A 20,360-nucleotide genomic window follows, 5' to 3' on the forward strand; every position below is an offset into this window, starting at 1 on the left:
GCCCACCCAAAATCTGTAAATGCTGACTCAGCAGCTGTGTGGGCATTTACAGAGGTTAATGTCACTGCTGTGGGCCCAACTACATTAGCTTCAGGCCCCACTTGTTAGACAATCCTGGCTACGCCTCTGTAGATAAGCGGTAACATACAGAATACCAAACGTACCAAAGATACCTAATGGGGAGGTTAAATGCGCAAGGTAGGTGAGTACGTCCTAAGTGCTCCGTACTGGATCTGTATTCAAAACAAGGAAGGGAGCAGAGTCCCGGATAGCAAGCCAAGAGGTTTTGTTGGTAGAAATCGCAACGAAGCATCTTGAATTAGGAGCAGCGGCACACCAGGAACTCCACGCAGGCTGTATATAACTGGCTCTGACACTAGAGAAACAAGGAAACAGGAGGGAGGCAGCGTCCAAACTACAGACTAGACCAGCACATGGCACAACAGGTGCCATCTTGGGGGAAGGAGCAACTATTGCATGAATCCTTCTCCATCTGCGCCAAACAGAGTTGTTGGCGAAACAAGAATGTAACAGGATTGTCCCATAAAATGTTCACTCCTGGACAATGTTTAAATCTGTTGAAGCTTGAAGAACCCTTGTGTTGGTAAAGCAAATACTCTTTGAATTTGCTCGACAACCACATTCTAGATCAGAGGAGGCCAACACATGAACTTCAGAACTTAGGAATGTTGATGGGAACCTCTGATTATACCAGTGTATACATAATGTATTTGCTTTAGGTTCTTTGACGTGAGTCGATGAGTGAAATCTTGCCACATGTTGATATTCAGGGGTTTGAAACATATTATTTTAAAATATTTTGAATCCTGCAATATGAATTGCTCTCTAACTCTAAAAGGCCTTGCTGAAGGTTTAGTGTGCTTGGGCTGCTTAGTTTTATTTGTAATCAGACTTTTAATCAGAGCAGCCACACTATTGGAAAATATTCTGTTATTCATTTTGCAGGCCGAATTTATTAGAAATGTAGAACAATAGACGTAGTATACAGTGTCTGGTGTCGTTATCTTTTTTGGAGACAAAGAATGATAGTGTTTTTCCAGTCTTCTAGCTTTCTGCCCTTGTGCTGATTTCAGTTCTTCCTTTAATTGGCAGTTTTCAATTGCTCTTCTTTTCAAAACAAGAAGGGTGGTTTAAAAAAAGTTAATTTGCACACCTACTCTCTCACCTGCCTCCTAATAGGTGGTCCTGCAGCAGACTGTCCTCGGCCCCCTCCACTTCACCCTCTGAACCTCCTCTCTCAGCAAACCCACCTCCGCCTTTGGGTTATAAAATATTCAATTTGCCAGTGATGATCAAACCATCTTCTTATTTCCCTCCATCGCCACTGAATTGTCCTCTTGCTAATGGCCTAACTACTATTTAACATGGGGTTGGCTCTGGGTGTGCCACTCAGTTCTTCTAAAACATAAGTTATCTTACACCTGACCTCTTATGCTTGAGCCCTTAGTCACTGTCCTATGACCTTTTCATCTGACCTCCTTACCCTCTACCCCAAGGTGCACAATCTAGGTTTTTTAAAGCACTCTGAATGTTTGGCGCCTAATCAGCTCCTCTGGTACTACCGCCAGTCTTAACCTAGTGAACATCCACAAAATCTGTCTGATCTCACCTTTCCCTCTTTCAAAACAATAATTTCTGTCTGGGTCCACCATATGGGACATCGCCTCTACTCCTTTGCTTCCTTGAACATTGTATTGAAATGTGCTACCCATGCACCCTGCAACCTTCTACAATACTTCCCCACCTCTGCATAATTACTGACTATTCAAACTCCTTTATGTCCTTCTTGTGTTTAATTCCACCCCCATTACATCAGGCCATTCTATTTGTCCACTCCATCCTAAACTCAACTATCTACCTCCACCTTGTGCGGACTCCCGCTAGGTCCATCACCCTTCTGGCTTCTCGCCACTGGAATTCCAGTCCCTCTGAAATCAAGGATATTCCAAGAGTGACTTACACCAGGAATGGCCTTAACTTTTCCAGTTCCCACATTTCCTTTATACCTGAGCAGTAACTGTGCCTCTCATTCAGCTAGGATGCCAGTGCCATTGTTTTGATCACTGTACTGAAAATGTAATAAAAGTTGAGGAAACACCAAATGAGCCTTAACAACCACCTTTTATCCAAGGGGGAGCCCTATGACTCCTGTCACAATGATCCCACATCCCATCACTACTGGATGTCATACATGAATACATCTGTATATACTGACCGTGTATGTGCCCTGTGCTATCACCATTTACTGTTTCCAGATCCATTCCCTACATTGTCTTGTTTATTGTATTAACTATCTATAGCATATTCTTGGAAATCACCCAACAAAGGGGCTTCTCCAGCATCCAAATGCATTCTACACACAGCTTAATTTTAAATAAATACATACAAAATCAAATTGTCAAGCACTGTTTCTACCAAAAGACAAGCAATGCACACAACCGCCTCTTCACAGGACTCGACAAAACGATTGACAGAAGAAACAGGAACTGCACACAATAAGCTTTACACAAACTAGATTTCGCAAGACATAAAATGGCAAAGCAGGTACAGCATGGAGCAATCACTGGGTAGACAGACTCTGCCTACATAATACAGGCACTTAGTATAACAAGGAATAGACAAAACAGGTTCTGCAGGGAAACAGACACTGGGCCTCATATGTTTGGTGGTATCCTGCCGGTTTTACCTGCGGGAAACCACTAAACGGTAATACCATCAATGGCACCTGGTCGGCCTGACTTACCGACAGATTACAGGTGCCGGCATAGGTAGGTTAGTTCCCATTCCATGGAGTCCAATAGGACTCCTTGGGGAGATTGCTGATATTACCGGCCCTGGTGATAATGGATGTTTTTTGCCGATGGGGTGCCTGACTTGCCTCCAGCTCAGGCCACCCCACCGGCAAGTTTTCCAGTCCAGAAACATGTCTGTAAATAGAATTACTGGCACACTAACTCCAGACTGGCACACAAATAATGAGGCCCACGGTCTAGAAGTGACATTGCTCACAACAGATATCACACACAGCTGCCTTTGCCACAACATAAAACACACACAATGGGAACTGCACACAAAAGCCAATACAAACATGGGAAACTGCAGACAAGGGATATGGTCTGTTGATCAGGCACTGCACTGAGCTGACCCTGCACACAGTATGTACTGAAAGGCACTGCTGCTGCATCAGTCTTGACTCGGTTGGCTAGGGATTGACAGGGTGCCCCGTTGCCAAGACTTCCAATGCTTTGTTGGGCCTTTCATGTCTTTTCATGACTTGCTATACACAGCTTCAAGAATGACTACATCACTCACCAACCTACCCATCGAGGTCTCTGACTGTTCACTGCAATGAAATGCTTAGAATATACATTCCAACACACAATACACATACCAGGTACATGGTAATTGAACCCCCCAACAAACATCAAACATTAAAACATTACTCCTCTACACCCAATGTACATACTACAGTACCCTACGACCAATGGCACATGATGCACCCCTTTGGAAACAAATGCCTCTATTCTCTCAACAGAGAACACATAGAAACTAACCCACACACAGAGCTCATGGTATATTCAGTCTGCGTGCAACAACACAACAGCAAAGCTATCTTGCATTTGCCCCTCCATTGTAGCCTAACCCACTCCCTCTCTTTCAGATCAACCAATGCCCTGGTGTCTTTGCAAATAGCAGCGAGCGTGGCAGGGATCCCAGTAACAGCATAACACAAGACATTACACAGTGTTACGTCAGTATGTCTAGCAACTACTTCGGCTTGTGAGTGAGAGGATGTACCCTTAGATAACAGAGTGACAGAAGTGAGTGACTCCTGTAGCCTTTGTGTTGGGCGTGACAGGCTACTATCCAGTTACTGAATAATGGATGTGATGGGTCAAGGATATGTCAGTTTAGGAGTGACAGTATGCCAGTAGATTAAAGAGACACAGATGAGGATTGTTCTTGGATCTTTCAATTTGTAAGTGACAGAATGCCCCTTGTCAATTGATTTACTCTTTGATTTGTCAAGTTGCATGTGATTGGAAATCCCAGACTCACCTCTCATTTTCTCTCAGGATATCTCGTCCTTTCTTCCAGGAGATTGCCGGTCTAGGCGAAGCTTTTGGTTTACACTCCACGATGACCGCTCCACCCACTTTCACCAGAGTCTGTCGTTTCACAAAGCTTTTGGAAAAGTCTGGCCCTACAGCTGGAAGGGAAAGAACAAAACATCATTAGTTTAGGCTCTTCTAGGTGTTGGGAAGGAGGGAGGGTCTACCCACCCGGGAGGGTCTACCCACCCCCCTAGGCAATACCGAATGAGAAATAAATGCTAAGAGAGCACAAACAGGGAGCAGGGGGCAGGAGGATACACATACAGGATGGCGCGTGATCACCGTAGTGCATGAAGTACAAGTTATGTGGTGGATGCAGGTGTGAGCACCATCTTGACGAGTAGCAGCCATCTTAGAAGTTAGGCCCAAGCGCGGTGAACAACATTTTGTGTGTTGTTATTAGGCACCTTCTATGAGCGCGAAGATCACCCCAACCCCACCAGATCTCACAGAGTCCAAGAAATCCTCATTGTTCTAAGAAATGTACAGGCCCTTGCACCCTGGAAAGAATACCCCCCGCAAGGTCATGAAAAGGGAGCAGAGCGCCTCTTGGCAGTACCATCCCATGGACAGATAGCAATGCCCTCCTGCCCCCAACGATCCCCACACGAGACATACAGCTTTGCCATGCTTTCATCCCAGGACCCCCACATGCCATAGCACCGTCCAAACCCAGACCCCAGACCCCTGACCATAACACTTTTACACCCCTCGTTCGAACACTAAGAACATAAGGCAAGGCTATCATGCCTTCAGAAATGGGTCACATGATTTGTGCGGTGAGGTGCATTGTAGCATCAAAATTATAGCCTAAAACTAAGGTGGACGACCTTGGGAGTTGCTGATCTGTCTGGCAGCAAGTGAAGCGTGTGAGTTAGTGTTTCCTCGGCCCTGCTCCTGAGCCCATCCCAGTATCTGCCAGGTGTGTGTTACAATGATAAAATAACATTGTTTGTGTTAGTAGCCAATTCATTGTTAGGCCAACTTTACCTCAGATGACGAGCCCAGCAGCGCCCACATGAACAAAGATGAACAGATGAAGAGGGACCAATGGCCTGGCATCCCATATGGAGCAGGCCCTACAGATATAGAACTCTTCTGAGTAGGATTGTAGAATTGTACTATATATAATTACAACATCAGTGATGTATTTTGTGCTTATAATGTGCTGCACATGCCTACGGAGACCAGAATATTTGGTGGCAGCAGTGTTCTTTACTAATGTATTTCTATTTTATAAGGCCTTATTCCCGAGCAGGCTGTATTTTATCTGGTGTGAGCGTGCAGGGGCGTGCCTTCATTTGTCATTGCCTTTGTTATTGTACTCCTTTGCCAAATTTCTACCCAGCAGTGGGGCTTGTGCATCCCTGACCCTCATGAACACACACACTCTACATAGGTTTGTCATCCATTTCTTCATATACAGAACTTGGTTTCTATCTAACGAGTTTTGCACATTATGAAACCTAATAATACAACAGCAGGGTTCTGAAAACACATACCCACATACACGCAGTAGACATTTGGGAAAGTATAGGGCAGCAGAAGGGTACTTACTGGGCATGACAGTGCCAGATACAACACAAAAAACAAGCATTGGCAAAGCCAAAGGTTTTGTTCGTTTCTGTAGGCAATGGATCAGCATTTTCCAGGCACTGTCATAATTGTACTCCATCGCCGTAAGATGGTAACAGCTGGAAAATGCTGTTAGCACCTGAGCATACTATCACATTATTGACACATGCCTAACTAATCCCTATACAGGAGCAAAAAACGGCTTTTCAAATGCTTGTTTCAAACAGGAAATCAGGTCAAAGAATGAAGGGTCTGAAGGCACACTTCATGAAGGCAATTTTATTACACCATGAGCCGGTGTGTGTATGGTTGAAATTAAGGCATTATCTTTAAGAAGGCTGCTCATAAATAAAAGGCCTAACTCAAGAGAGGCCAGGAGATATGTTTTGAATAGGGGCGGGAGGGCAGGGTGACCGTTCGGAGTGGCATGTCAATGGTTAGTCATTGGTAGGTAAATAACCAAACAATATGAAAAATACTCAGAAACGAGACTGTGCCAATTGGCAGTTCAAAAAACCAGTTGTTGGTTTTATTTAAACGATTGCCCTTGCTGATGACACGTGTTTCGGCTTTAAGAACCAGCCTTTTTCAAATTAGGTCATTATGGTCACTTATTTGAAGCTTGATCCCTACATGGAGATTCGGGTACGTTTCAGTCAGTTGATGGGTTAGATCCCTTCGCTCTACAATGGATGCAACATTACGCGATTGAACGCATCCATTGTAGAGCAAAGGGACCTGGTTTATTGAACTACCAATTGGCGCAGTCTCGTTTCTGAGAATTTTTCATATGGTTATCAATTTGTGAGTGGTTTTTTTAAACCACAACTCAGTGAGACGCGACATACTGGAAATTATAACAGAAAATATATTCTTTCTTTGCATATTTTTGTCGCCTTAAACCATACCTACCAAGCCACAACATTAATGTTCCTAAATAACTAAACAACACACACACAGGCTGTGTGTCAATCCTCACATCCCATTTCTGTTCTACCTTCACTTCCCACGACAGTATTTAATCTTTTAGGGAGAGATTACAAGAAGATCTAATCGCCAAAAGTTAGCAACATATAACTCAAGGGGCGCAGGGCAAGTATCAGGAGGGGCAGGGTATGGCAGAAAAGTAAGTGTAGATGCTAGGAAACAAATTTACTCATTATGTTAGCGTCTAACCAATAGTTATCCACTGCATCAGAAATTAGTAATTGCATTTCTTTGTGTTCAAATTTGTTGAGACAAAATGATTCAGAAGACAACACAATCTACAGTTGTACAGTCGGGAAGAATACAGCATACATTTTACTCTGCCTGGATCCAGGTGGTGGTGATTTTTCAGCAGAGAATCCACAGCAAGCTCTAAATGGAGAATGTGGTGCAAAGGCATAGAATATTTATAGTGGCTGCTGCTTTGTATGGGGTGAGGAGGTTCCCCCTCGCTTGAGTACCAGAAAGCACAGTCCACCCATGTGCTTTATTTGCATGTGAGAGTGTGCTGCTTGCCTCTGAGCAAGGGCTTGCCCTGTTACGTATCCTTTATTTTTTATAATGCAGAGCCGTTTGAGCTCTACAAAAATATAGGTCACAATAATGAGAGGAAGTGGTGGATAGGACTTATGTCCCAGCCACTTCTCATTATTGTAATATCAGCGTACACAAGTGGACAGCCAGGAGTGGAGGACTCTCCTGTCAGTAAGCGTGCTCACACTGTGAAAAAAAGACGGGTGGGCCAACTGTTCCTTTTGCAGCATCAGTGTGTTAGGGGTGTGAACAGTATGATTTATGAGCATGAAATATGCTTCTGTGCATGTGTTTGTTTTTATGCATGAGTGTTTATGTGTGCATGCAAGGAATTATTTGAATGCTGTGTGAATGTGCGGGTGAATGAGAAGTGTATGTTGTATGAATGCGCATGAATGAGAGTGTGTGTGCCTCCATCTGTTTGCGGGAGCGGACTGCTAAATTTAGTGGTCTGCAGGCAGCATAGCATTTGTTACTGTGCATCAAGAGTAATGTAACCTTGATAAGTAGTATAACGTGGTTAGGCCAGGCTACTTTGGTGGATCCTGTCTGCATATACTTTCTTACTATGGCATGGCATTTCTTACTGGGTATCAAGAATAATACAGGAAAGAATAAGTAAGTGTTATTATGCAACCAAACTGCTGGTGGAGCCAGTCTGGCCATATCTTCTTTCTGTGGCATGGCATTTTTGACTGGGCATCAAGGGTAGAGCAAACATGATAAGTGCTTTAATGTTACTAGACTGGTCTACATCGATGACAGTACTCTAGGCATACATTGTTACTGTCATATTGCGTTGTGTACTGTTTTTAATGTGCCTAAATGATAAAGAAAACATGATAAGTGCAATTTCCTGGCTAGACTGGCTTTATTTTTGGTGTCAGTCTAGTCATATATTCCTACAGTGCTTTTTTTACTGCGTACAAAGGGTAAAGCAAATATGGTTATTGTTATTACGTGGCTTGACTGACCTACATTGATGGCACCAGTCAGTCTATATATTCTTACTGTGGCATGGTATTTTTCCAGTGCATGAAAGGTAATGCAAACATGATAAGGGTTATTACATGTCTAGACTTACTTTCATATATGATGCCCATTTAGCCATATATTCTTACAGTGGTGTGGGATTTGTTTACAATGTTTCAAGGATAAAGAAAACATGGTAACTGTTATGATGTGGCTTAACTGGCCTACATTCATTGCACCAGTCTGGGCATATATTCTTTTTGTGACATGGCATTTGTTTTTACTGTGCATCAAGGATAACACACACATAATGAGTGTTATTATGTTGTTTGATTGACCTACATTGGTGGTGCTAGTCTGGCCATATAGTCTTACTGTGGCAGAAAGTTGTTTACTTTGCATCCAGGGTAAAGGAAACATGAGAAGGGATGTTAGGTGGCTTGACTGGCCTTCACTAGTGAATCAGTCAGTGTGGCATGGCATTTAGCACTGGGCATCAAGGGTTAATCAAACATGACATGTGTTATTACATGGCTGGACTGACCTACATTGTTAGCACCATTCTGCACATCCCTTTCTTCTGTGGCATGCCATTTTCTACTGGCAATCAAGGATAAAGCCAACCTGATAAGTGTTATTACAGCTTGACTGACTTATACTGGTGGTGCCAGTCTGACTATACTTCCTTACTGTGCATTACATTTTTTTATGTTCAGCAAGGGGAAGGCACACAAGTGTTAATATGTGGATAGACTGGCCTTCATTGGTGACACCAGTCTGCATATATATTATAACGGGACATGTATTTTTTACTCGGCATCAAGGATAAAGCAAACATGGCAGGTATTATTTATTATTTATTATTACATGGCTAGACTGGCTTACATTGGTTGCAAGACTTTGACCATGTATTAGTACTTTGGAATGCCATTGTTTACATCTAGGGAAATGCAAACATGACAAATGCTATGTGGTTTCTTTATGTGCAGCTAGGGTAAGGCACACATTATACGTGTTAATATGTGGATAGACAGGCCTTCATTGGTGGCACCAGTCTTCATATACTTTATTAAGGTGGCATGGCCTTTTTTACTGGACATCAAGGGTAAAGAAAATGAAATATGTTATTACATGGCTGGACTGACCTACATTGTTGGCACCATTCTGCACATGCTGTCTTACTGTGGCATTGCATTTTTTTACTTGGCATCAAGGATAAAGAAAACATGAAAAGTATTATTACATGGCTAGACTGGCCTGCGTTGGTTTCAGCACTGTGGCCACATATTGGTACTTTGGCATGGCATTGTTTACAGCTAGGGAAATGCAAAAATGACAAATGTTATGTGGCTTGGCTGGCCTGCATTGGCATCACCAGTCAGCATATACTTTCCTATTGTGGCATGACATTTTTTACTTGCTGGCAAAGCAGGAGTATGTTCTTATATGGTAATACCGGCATACATTTGGTGCAGCCTGAATGTGTATCTATGGGCACCGTCAGTATGAAAATGTTTTTAGTACTGGCCTATATTGTGGGCAAACGCACCATGAAAATGCATTGGAAAATGCTCCCGTGCACTGCTGGTAACTTGCATCGTTTGGATTTTTGTAATGTGCTACCATATAAAACCGATTACGGTGTCGATTTTTATCCAATTTTTCACAGAAGGTGTCCTGTAAAATGCACTATTTGAACCCATTATTTCTAAAATGTTCTCAGGGGGAGAGCATCGGATAGAGTGTACCACAATGAATTCTGTTATGAGTACCAACAATCTCAGAGGGTTGGATATAACTTTTTAGTTATGGGGGATCAATTCAATGGCTCATGGTTATGAAACCTGAACCCCCTCTACGTTCCATGTATGATCACTCTAAATGTAAATGGGCATGGATCCTGGACACCTCCCACCTCTTGTGGGTGGCATCTCCAACTTCTAAATGGGAATTGCACATAAACTAACTCTGCTCCTTACAGCGTGAACACTTTAATAAAGGACAAGGAAGGAACTGGCAAGTAGCTCCAACTCCTTTCGGTCCTAGGAAACGTTTTTCTGTGAACTCTAATAAGTTGAGTCTGTGGCTCAGTGGACTAATGCACCCACTACATGTGCCTGTGTTTGACATCCTGGTCACAGGTTCGAATCCCCGCAGGTCCACTCAGCTCTTCAGAGGTCGATAAAATGAGTACCATTAAGTTGTGTAACAATAAATATCTGTTATTAGCGCCAAGATGTCCATTTGAGGGGGGGGACATGCACTCTTCAAATACGCCTGTTATGTTAATATTAGGAACGGAGGAACCCGCAAAGAACAATAGCCAGGACAAGTTTACAAATATGTGTATTCCGAGAAATCCAGTGAATGGTAAATAGTCTGCAATGTATGCGACACTAGGAGCCAGAGGAATACAGCTCAGGGATATAATCTGCCAAATAAAATTTGATAATGTAAGATGTTGTAAACCCATGCAGAGGGATATGGTTTGGGAATTATATCTCTCTATATATATTTACTGAAAATACATTCGTCAAGGAACAGTTAAGGTGATCAGATTTAACGTAACAAAATCCTTGAAATTCAGCAGATGGGGACAGTGATGATCTTCTTAACTCAGCGTTCCCCCGTTGATGACCCCTGGGATCTAATGATGTATTATTTATATTATGCTTATGCCTAAGCACTTCACATAGGAGCCATATACATACAATATCAGCCAACCGGAGTTGGTACTCATTTATCGACCTCGTACCCTCTGCACACGTTGCATCAGTAGGTTACTTTGGGGCCCAGTAGCGTGCATGGCCAGTGGCCCTGGCTTTCGGCTATGGCCAGTGTACATGTTGCACCAATAGGTTTCTTTGGGGTTCAGTATCCATGGCCTTTGGCCATGGGCAGTGGCACAGAGACCCATTGTCCCTGCCTAGTAGATGTGATCACTGTCAGTGCACATTTTTTTAAATTAACTCTTTTATGATTCCCATGGGATTCCCATGATATTACCCCGATAATGTCAACAAACTAAACATATGGCAGCAATGGACTACCCTTGCCTGCATTATTACTACAAAAATGCGTAAACCCAAGTGCACCTCTCCTCTTTCCACGGAACCCTCATATGCTTTTTCCCACCCTATTCCTTGCCATTACCCCTTTTTACTATTCGTTTCATGATTGTAGGTTAATTCTTTATCACATCTTCTTTTGTCACAACAGTTTTCTTGCGGGATTCCCCCAGCATTACCCCAATAATGCTAAAACATCTGAACTGTAACTGGCTCCCCAGATCACCCACAATGCTGCACTTTACATGATGAAATTTTCCCCCACCCACCTCTAGCCGTATGCCATGTCATCCGTTTTCCTCCTCCAAACTGCTTTTTTTGCACTTTTCGTTTTCGCATTCCCTTGGTATTACTGTGGTAATCGCTCACATTGAGCAAAGCGAAACTAGCTATTTATCATTTCTGAAAAGCCTCTATGCTGGAAAACACCATGGGAGATATAGCTATATTTTTGGGAGCAGGGTGCACCCTCTTCCCCATCAAATATTTTAAATACTTTTAGACAGAATAACGCCAAACCTGTCCCAGAAATTAAGTCAACACTTGTCCAAGTTGTTTCTTATTTGGTCCAATTCCCTTTAGCAATTTATGTGCTTCATGAAACGTGGACTTTTTCTCTAAGGGAGAATGACTGGGAGTAGGCTGAAAACAGCATTTCTTTTCTTTCTTAATAACTTTTTAATTTTTTAATAAATCTTTCTCAGCTTTCCAGTCCCTGGGCTGGGGTGTGACAAACTTTGTGTTTGGAGAATGTAATCCAAATCCCTCATGCAATTCAAAAGTTATTAGCAATAGAATTTTTGGATTTCCGATAACTCATGTTACACACCTTAACTATAGTGTGGCAACCACTGCAATATAATGTATACATATACATATTTTATTTATTCATGTAATAATGTATAAAGCGCCAACCAGGCCCATAGGCATAAGGGCGCTTACACAAAACAAATTACCAAAAATACAAAAACAACAATACAAAGACAGAGGATGAGTGCTGTGGGGGTACTGTAATGAGGAGGACTAACTGCCAGGACAAAACAATTAAGCAAAGAGATGTGTTTTCAATCTACATTTAAATGTGTCCAATGAGGCGATGCATCTCAAATCAGGAGGCCGCGCATTCCCTGAATTCGGTGCTGCAGCAGAAAATGCTCATCTGCTGACCAGGGATGACTTAGTACTAGGGATAACCAAGAGATTAGTGTCATTAGATATCAATGTCCTCTCAATGGCACGTCTTGTCAGGATTTCTGCCAAGTACTCAGGCATTTGTGGGTAATTGTAAGGAGCAGATGCAATATTCAACAATCCATTAGGAGCCAATGCAAATTCTTTCTGGTTTGAGGGATGTGTTCTCTCCTTTTAAGCCCTTCAACAGCTATAGAAATATATTGACGTTAAGGAGGGTACTGGACACCCTTTGAGGGCTATAAACGTAAATTGCATTGCGATGTAAAGAGGTAATAGAAACTGAAGCAAATAGCCTGAAGAGGACCTCTGTAATGAAGAGCTGGGCATCCATGTATGGAAGATGCATTGAATGGTCACACGAAGATGGTGCTTTAATGACTCCTTCCATATCATCAAGGTTCTCAGTGAAGTGTGATAGTAAATTCAGAGTAGGGGACAGCAATACTACCATTGCATTTTATCAACCTTCACATAGCAGCGGAATTATGCCATTAGCAGCTGTCTATCAGCCATCCAAGAAAGGTAAAGGGATGCCTTTGGCAGCAATCGATCAGCCCTTTCACTTGGTGTTGGATTTAGCAAATTTCTATTGGCCTTGTGGACATGGGGGATACATGGTATAAGCTTCAGTCTACTAGCCTTCTCGGGGCGGTCACGTTTGGTTTTAGCACGTGTCTATTGACTTACTCAGGGTGGTGTGAAAGTAGGAGCAGAAGTTTATTGGCCTTCTCAGGGAAGGAATTGATGTGATGACATTAGCAACAGACTATCAGCCTTCTGTGAGAGGTGCTGATCTGTTGGTATTCACGAGATGGTGAAGGTATGGCATTAGCAGCTACCTTCTCTTGGACGTGCTCGGATATCATTATCCATACTCTATCATTCTTCTCAGGGTGGTGCTGGCATTATAGGCACCATGAGAACCCTGTGCACCATCTCAGGGCCCTGTCTGCAAAACAATGCTCCCTGCGCCTTTCACACCCAGGACCCTGTGACCAAGGGAAAAATATTAAAATGACCATGTGATGCACTGCCTCCCTTATTTAACTTCACCTGGGTGTCCATCCTGGGCATCTGCAGCCAAGGGGCAAAAACAACAAATTGCATCTCCCAGTCTGGGACTGGTAGAGATGGAATGTTCCTACAGCTGGAACCGTTGCTCAAGCCAGGGCTTCAACAAGCTCACCCTTAACCTGACTCCTGCTCCCATGCATCGGGATCCTTCCACCCATTGATGATCCATTCACCACACGGCTTCTGTTAGCTCCGAGTACCAAGGAACATTACTGTTTAGGGCCCGTTGATTACCAATAGCCCCGTTTTAGCCCAATTCAGAACTCACACCTGATTTTTCTCAGCCAACCATCCACCTCTTCCAGTTCCGCTTAGCCAACTACTCTCACTCTCTCTCTCTCTCTCTCTGACTGCACACTTTCTTTATTGTCTTCACTGCCTTTTTATTCGACCCTCCATCATGCTTGTTGACTTTGCGCCATTCATCCTTTTACTCACTCCTCTTTTTCCCTGCTTTCGTAGCCATTAGCCTCCACTCAATCTCTCTTATGCCTCACTTTCTAGCCTCCCTATTTCCTTCTTCTCCCCTGCACCCACACCGCTCAGACAAGATGATCCCGATCTCGCAGGTTCTCCAACCTCCTCTATTCCCCTCAATTACTGCACAACAGCTGCTCCTCTTCCCCTCTTTTCTGGACGTCTCGGGAGGATAGCTCAGGAGTAACGCGCTCACCTTGGAAGCAAGACAATGCGGAGCCACACAGGTTTGATCCACGGGTCCAATCTTAGAAACCTATAAATAACCAATTATAATAATAATAATGCATAATCCTTCTGTAACAAGCCTTCCTACTTCACTAACCACTTCAAGTCTTTTCAACCTCAATTTTCACTTCTTGCTATCACAGAAACCTGGATATGCTCTAATGACTCTGCTGCTTATGCATCTGTCCACACTGACTTCTGACTCTGCTACCTTCTACCACTCTACCAGATATGTTCGAAAGCGTGATGGTGTGGGTCACCTTATCAATAAGCCATCAACATTGCACCCCTACCTGTTAAAGGGAAATCATATTGTGCCTCCTTTTGCTTTATATTGTCCTAAGCCTAGTCGCTCTATGGGGAAATCCGCGCTGCAAAGTTCCGATTTTGGATCGACTTCGCCGCCATTTTAGAATCATCCGCCATTTTGATTTCTGTTTGTATGTTTCTGTTCTAAAATGGTGGACTGTGTTTTCAACTTGCAACCAAGCCTGTCGACCTTTGAGTTCTGTTAATGGTTAGACTGTCCAAGAGCCGACTGTTTAGACTAGATAATGAGGCCTTGTACTGAACATGAACTGTTGTCCTAGCATTGTCTCTGCTTACAAGACTAATCCGCGAATACACATCTGGGACAATGAAGTGCAAATGCCAAGCGTGGACACAGGCCGAACTCAATTGTAACATAGTTGTAAAAGATGCTTGTTGTAGAATTTGAGAGCATACGTTGTCATTGTATCACTGTGGAAATACAAACATGTATAATCCTTTGTAAAATATTATGTGAACCGAATGTGAACTAGGCACAAACTCTAGACCGCAGATTATTAACACGAAGAGGGGCTGGACAATATTATTCAGAAATGTATAAAAACACAAATGTTCAGATGCCCAGCACTCTCTCTCCTATCTTTGACGGGTTGGTACTCATTGCGGGGTGTTGAGAGCCAGATAGCTATCTGTATCTGTGTTTCTTAGTAACTGTACACAATAAAAAGATCTGTGAATCTTTGTGAATCTTTGTGAATCTTTGTAGCCCGTGATTGGTGTATTTCCTTTTGTGGTACTCAGCCTCGATATTTCCTTGTTTTTACATACCTCCACCTGACAACATCTCTTCCTCTTGAATATGCCACTATTCACCTCCTCTCTCCTACTCCGCTCACTGTTCTATCCCTCGATCAAACTGCTGGTCCCCTCAAGTCCTTCTTCCCTGCTTTGATTCTTCTCATTGAGTCTTCAACCGGATCACTACGTACCTTGAGGATAATGGTATTGGATATTCACTTCAATCTGTCTTCCGTAGGAAATACTCCACTTGTGCATGTTTCCATTTTTCTCTCTCTTGTTCATCACTCCAAACTCTCTTCTATTATCATCCCTTTTGACATTTCTACCACTTTTAAAACAGTCAACTACTCCTCTCTCCTTCCTCTCCAGGACCTTGGGTATCGCAAATCTGCTTTTACCTGGATTGCCTTCTATCTGGAACCTGAATCTTTTAAAATCTCCAGGAACTCACAAACTTTCGGCCCCACCCGTCTAACCTGTCTGCATCTTTCAAGGATCAGTCATTCGACCTCTGCTCTTCACTCACTATGCCTCTGCCCTAGGAAGACTTATCTTGTCCTTTGTATTTCACTATGATTTCTTTACTGATGAAACTCAAATCTGTATCTCCTATATCTTCATCACCCCAGCCATCTTAGAATGGATTATCAACTGTCTCACTGCAATACATTATTCCATGGATCTCTGCTGCTTCATGCTGATCTCTTTAAAATGGAGTCAACTTTCTCCCGGCTTCTAATGCCATCCCTGTCATATCTCCTTTTCGCCTGACCTTTTTCCTTCTTCACCCAAATCTCGCAACCTTGAGGTCCTGTTTGATAGAAACCTTTGACTGCAACAATTCATCACTACTACTGTCTCTGCTGCTCATAATAAACTCCTCAAAATTCAGAAAATGTGTCTTTTTCTTACTAACGACTCTATGAAAGCTCTACTCTGGTGGTTAGATAGCGTGACTGCTGCGCAAGCCTACTCCTTGGCATCTTTCTCTACTCCTTCCCACCTTTAGACAAAGCCCTCAACTTTGCTACCCTCACACTCTAAAACCTACCAGGATCCTGCCCCACATCTTCCTACTGAAAACATGCTGATTGGTACTCCAAGCACTACCTCTCCTATTTAAGTTCCTTCTCTAGTCTACAAAGCTATCAATAGACTTCCCCCTTAGTAGCTAATTGTAGCTTCATATAGTCACTATCTCGTTCCCGCAGAACCTCCTCTGCACTCACCTCACTGTCTCATACCCACTGCCCCCTCTCGCTTCTGTTCTTTTTCCCTACTTGGCCCACTCCACTTGAACCACCTGCCCATCACAATCAAAGCCAGCCTGATGGTGGATCTCTTCAAAGCTCCGCTTGAACTTCACTGACTTGCTAAAAAGGGATCTCCCTTTCCCCTCGCCCATCCTCCCTACCTGACGCCACTGCTACCTCCAGTGACGTATGACAATGGAATTTAGGATATTTAGTATTCCTCTTTTGCTTGAAACACTCACCCTTTTAAATTATTGTTACCTTTGTAAGTCACTTGTTTTCTTATACTTATATGTGTTCTCTTTGTTTTGCCCTTGCATTTGTCCCACTTTTGTACACCCCCAAAACTGGCTCACCACTTGTTCTCATCTTGGTGCTATTGTACAGACATCCTCCATGGGAATGCATCCCATAATCTGTAAATGTGTTATTGTAAGTCATCTCTGATCGGAATTGACCTCCCTGCTCATCAAATAAATGCATATAAATACATTTACAAATAGAGCCAGCCTATGAATCTTCAGGGGGTGTGGGGGGGTTGCAGTTTTGGCATAGGTGCATCAGCTTATCGTGGCTGTGCAGGCATTAGGAACTGCCTGTTGGGTTTCTGTCTGAGGTGGAGGAATGGCAGCAGCAGTCTCTTAGTCTTCTCAGGGTGGTGTGAGGAAGGATGTGGAAGTGATCACTTCAGTTTCTGAGGTACTGATAATGCCTTTTTTGCAGTAACTCTGCCACATTGGCCTCAGGGATGGTAGTCTCCAAAATATGGCCTGAGGCAGTTACCATGTAACATAAAGAAACAAAAGTGCACAGAAGATCAGAAGAAGATCTGACGTCGCCTCTTAAGGTTAGAGAAAGAGAGGTGCTGGAAAGTATGAGACTCAGATACCAACCTCTCCAAACTTACGCATGTCTCTGGCAGGACTGTGCATGTGTATTTCTTTTTCGTGTCACAATGTCTAACAAACCCTTATACAACACAAACATGAGCAAAATATGGGCTCCATTTAAGGTACAATGCAAAGGTCTCGATAACCTTAGGACATTCATGGTGAGAATGTAAATCAAGGGCCGCCTACATTGTACGTATATGGAACTAGAACATGTTAAACATGCCTATACCTTCTAGGTTTAACCCATTTTTTGGATAAAGAATAATGATTTTGTAAAAATAAAGTAAAGAGTGAAGACTGTGAGATATTGGGCATTTTATACTTTTAAAAGGAGAGGAAGGAAATATTTTTTAGATTTGGGCAAATAGCGTAGAAATCAGTGCCATGTTGGGAGCCCAGGAAGTAGTCCCCAGTGACTTTAGGGAAGGACCCTCTTAAGCTCTCTCTCTCTCGAGCCGTAACATCTTCTGTCACACACGTGGGTTTTACCCAGTTCACCATTTGGCAGCAAGAGCTCAGGTGCTGCTCAAACTAACACGGAAAGGCGGGTTGGCAGGCTAGGATTAGAGCATGGTAAATACTTGGACACTCAGGAAATTAATATGGCAAATAAACCGAGTGTTAGCTGGTTATTATAAAAATACATCTATTTACTGCTAGAATAATATCAAACAAATATATCAGAGGTGGTGCACCGCTACTCATTGGAAATGTGGATCTCGTGTCTGCTTTGTCCAGGTAAGAGAGCTTTCTTTCATACAAGGGACATTTCCATTGTTACTTAATCCTTAAAACCATGCTAAAGCGACATTCATGGTCAGAGAAGCTCTTCCCAATGCTCTACAAAGAGGCATTTAGTAGCAAACAACCTTTGGACGTCAATATACTGCATTGCTGGCCTCTGCAGACTCACTGCTGTCAAAGGGCCCCCCACGGGATGGCACTATAAGGAATGATGCAATACCACGTGACAATCGTCCACAAACGTCATCAGGTGGAGGGAAGCTTCCCAAGGCCAGGCAGCATCTGTTGAGGGCCTGGATTAGACTGGATTTTAATAAATGGCTTGGCTGTAGCATAAAAGATAAAAATGGCCAGGAGAAGAGGAACATGCTCGATGATAGGGAATTTGGCTGACCCACACTGGATGACAAACCATTGACTTGCTTTGGTTTCCCTTGTGGTTCTACGATTGTCATTTAGATGTTTCCTTTATTGATAAAACAATTGGGGGGCGAATACAGAAATGCATCTGAGCACCATAGCTAGTTTGACAGGAAATATTACATCCTACACGTGATTTTCCAAAGATGGGAAATCTCGACTCAGGTACAATAACTGTGTTATATCATTCAGACTGCCATGAGGGATCCAATGGCAAGTAAAAACAATTCTGTCCTGGCTGGGGAGTTTCACAGGCCACTCCCTAATGCTCATAAACAATTAGCCCTTTTGGGCTCACTGCCAAAAGAACAGAAATTAGTCTTCACTAGGTGTTATTAGATTTGCAACAATGGCCCGCAAGTAGTCTAAAACTTGTCGTATTGTGCCCTATTTGTCGCTAGTGAATTGTGGAGATTTTGCATTAGAACTGCACCTTCCTTGGATTCCCACAATTGTTACACACTCATGATGCCAAGTAGTAAAATATTGCAGCCCCTGCAAACACAATGGTATCATTTTGTCAAACTCACAGATAAAAAGGGAAAATCTACAATGACTGAGCTGGTCCACTTGTTAGCCATCCACTTGTTATCGTTTTTAAATGTGTGTACTTTCTAAAACAACAAATGAAAGCAGTCGCTGGCTGAGTATGAGCGCGCTGTGTCATTATAAAAGAGGGGAGCACAGCGATTCTTCAGTTGAAATGTTATAGTTGAAGGAATCATGTATTGACTTTCTGGTTTGTTTGAATATGGAAGCTTCAATTACTGCTTGTGCTGCGTTCCAGCTGGAGACGTCGTGTGTAACCGGAGCTTCAGGTCTGATTGCAGCCAAGTTTCGATTTTGAGAGCACATTGTCTCTGACTGCGGCTCTATTCAGCAACAAGGCTGGGACAACCAGTTCAGAGGCCGCCTTGTTGTTGATGTACCGTTTATGCCTGTGTTGCAGTGCTTGATTGCTAGGTCAACTGTCCCAGGCCCCCCAATACCCCATTATCATTATCTACAGGCAGTGGTAGGAGTGTACCAAAACAAGTAGTGGAACTGTGAGCCCATAGGGGGACAGAGTCGGCAGGAAGGGAGCAACGTGCAACATACTTTTACAAGTCTTGTAGCCATGCTGGTTGGCAGCCAATTAAGTTAAAACAGATTTCAGTTTAGCTGTAACTGCTATCACGTGGTAAAGTGGAGAAGAGTGCTTTAACTTCCATAAACAGTTTTGGAATGGTGAAAATGGTTGCAAAAAGTACTGGAACTGTTAACAGTAGAAAAAATCAAAGTAGTGGAACGACGCTCCCAACCGTTCCCGCTCACTTCGACCACTGTCTACTAGAATCCATGTCTGCGACTGCTGTCTGCCTGCTGGATCCTGTCGCTAAACTGCTGTGTAAGAGCAACCAAGCTAGCAGCAAGGGGTCCAAGTCCACGCGCCTCATACAAGCAATGCTTGTGAGGATTACAGTCTATAAGCGTCTACATACCAACCCTATTGTATAGCGACCAATTCATTTGCTTTCACTTATGCATTATTTGTGCACATTTCATAACACTTCCTGCAATCCTTTGAGTTATTGCACCATTCTTATGTCACACTTTGTATTGTATGTCATTGCTTGAAACTATTCTGGCTTTTGCAGTCATAGTTCTGCAGGGCAGCACAGACGAAATGTGACTGCAGAAGGTGGAACTGATCGAATTCCAAAACAGGCAACTCACTGTACAGACATCAATAAA

At 43.1% G+C, this 20,360-nt stretch overlaps 1 protein-coding gene across 3 annotated transcripts in view; it reads right to left on the reverse strand.

The window, feature by feature from the left end:
- LOC138566364 (contactin-4-like) overlaps positions 1-20,360 on the reverse strand; it is a 1,270,454-nt gene that overhangs the window by 304,536 nt on the left and 945,558 nt on the right. For all 3 annotated transcript variants that reach the window (XM_069643524.1, XM_069643525.1, XM_069643523.1), the window contains exon 11: positions 4,081-4,231. In XM_069643524.1, coding sequence (XP_069499625.1) covers positions 4,081-4,231 — 151 coding nt within the window. The remainder of the gene's footprint in view (positions 1-4,080; positions 4,232-20,360) is intronic.

This window comes from Ambystoma mexicanum, chromosome 2p (assembly GCF_040938575.1).
Source record: "Ambystoma mexicanum isolate Mex_15411 chromosome 2p, UKY_AmexF1_1, whole genome shotgun sequence".
Lineage (NCBI taxonomy): Eukaryota > Metazoa > Chordata > Amphibia > Caudata > Ambystomatidae > Ambystoma > Ambystoma mexicanum.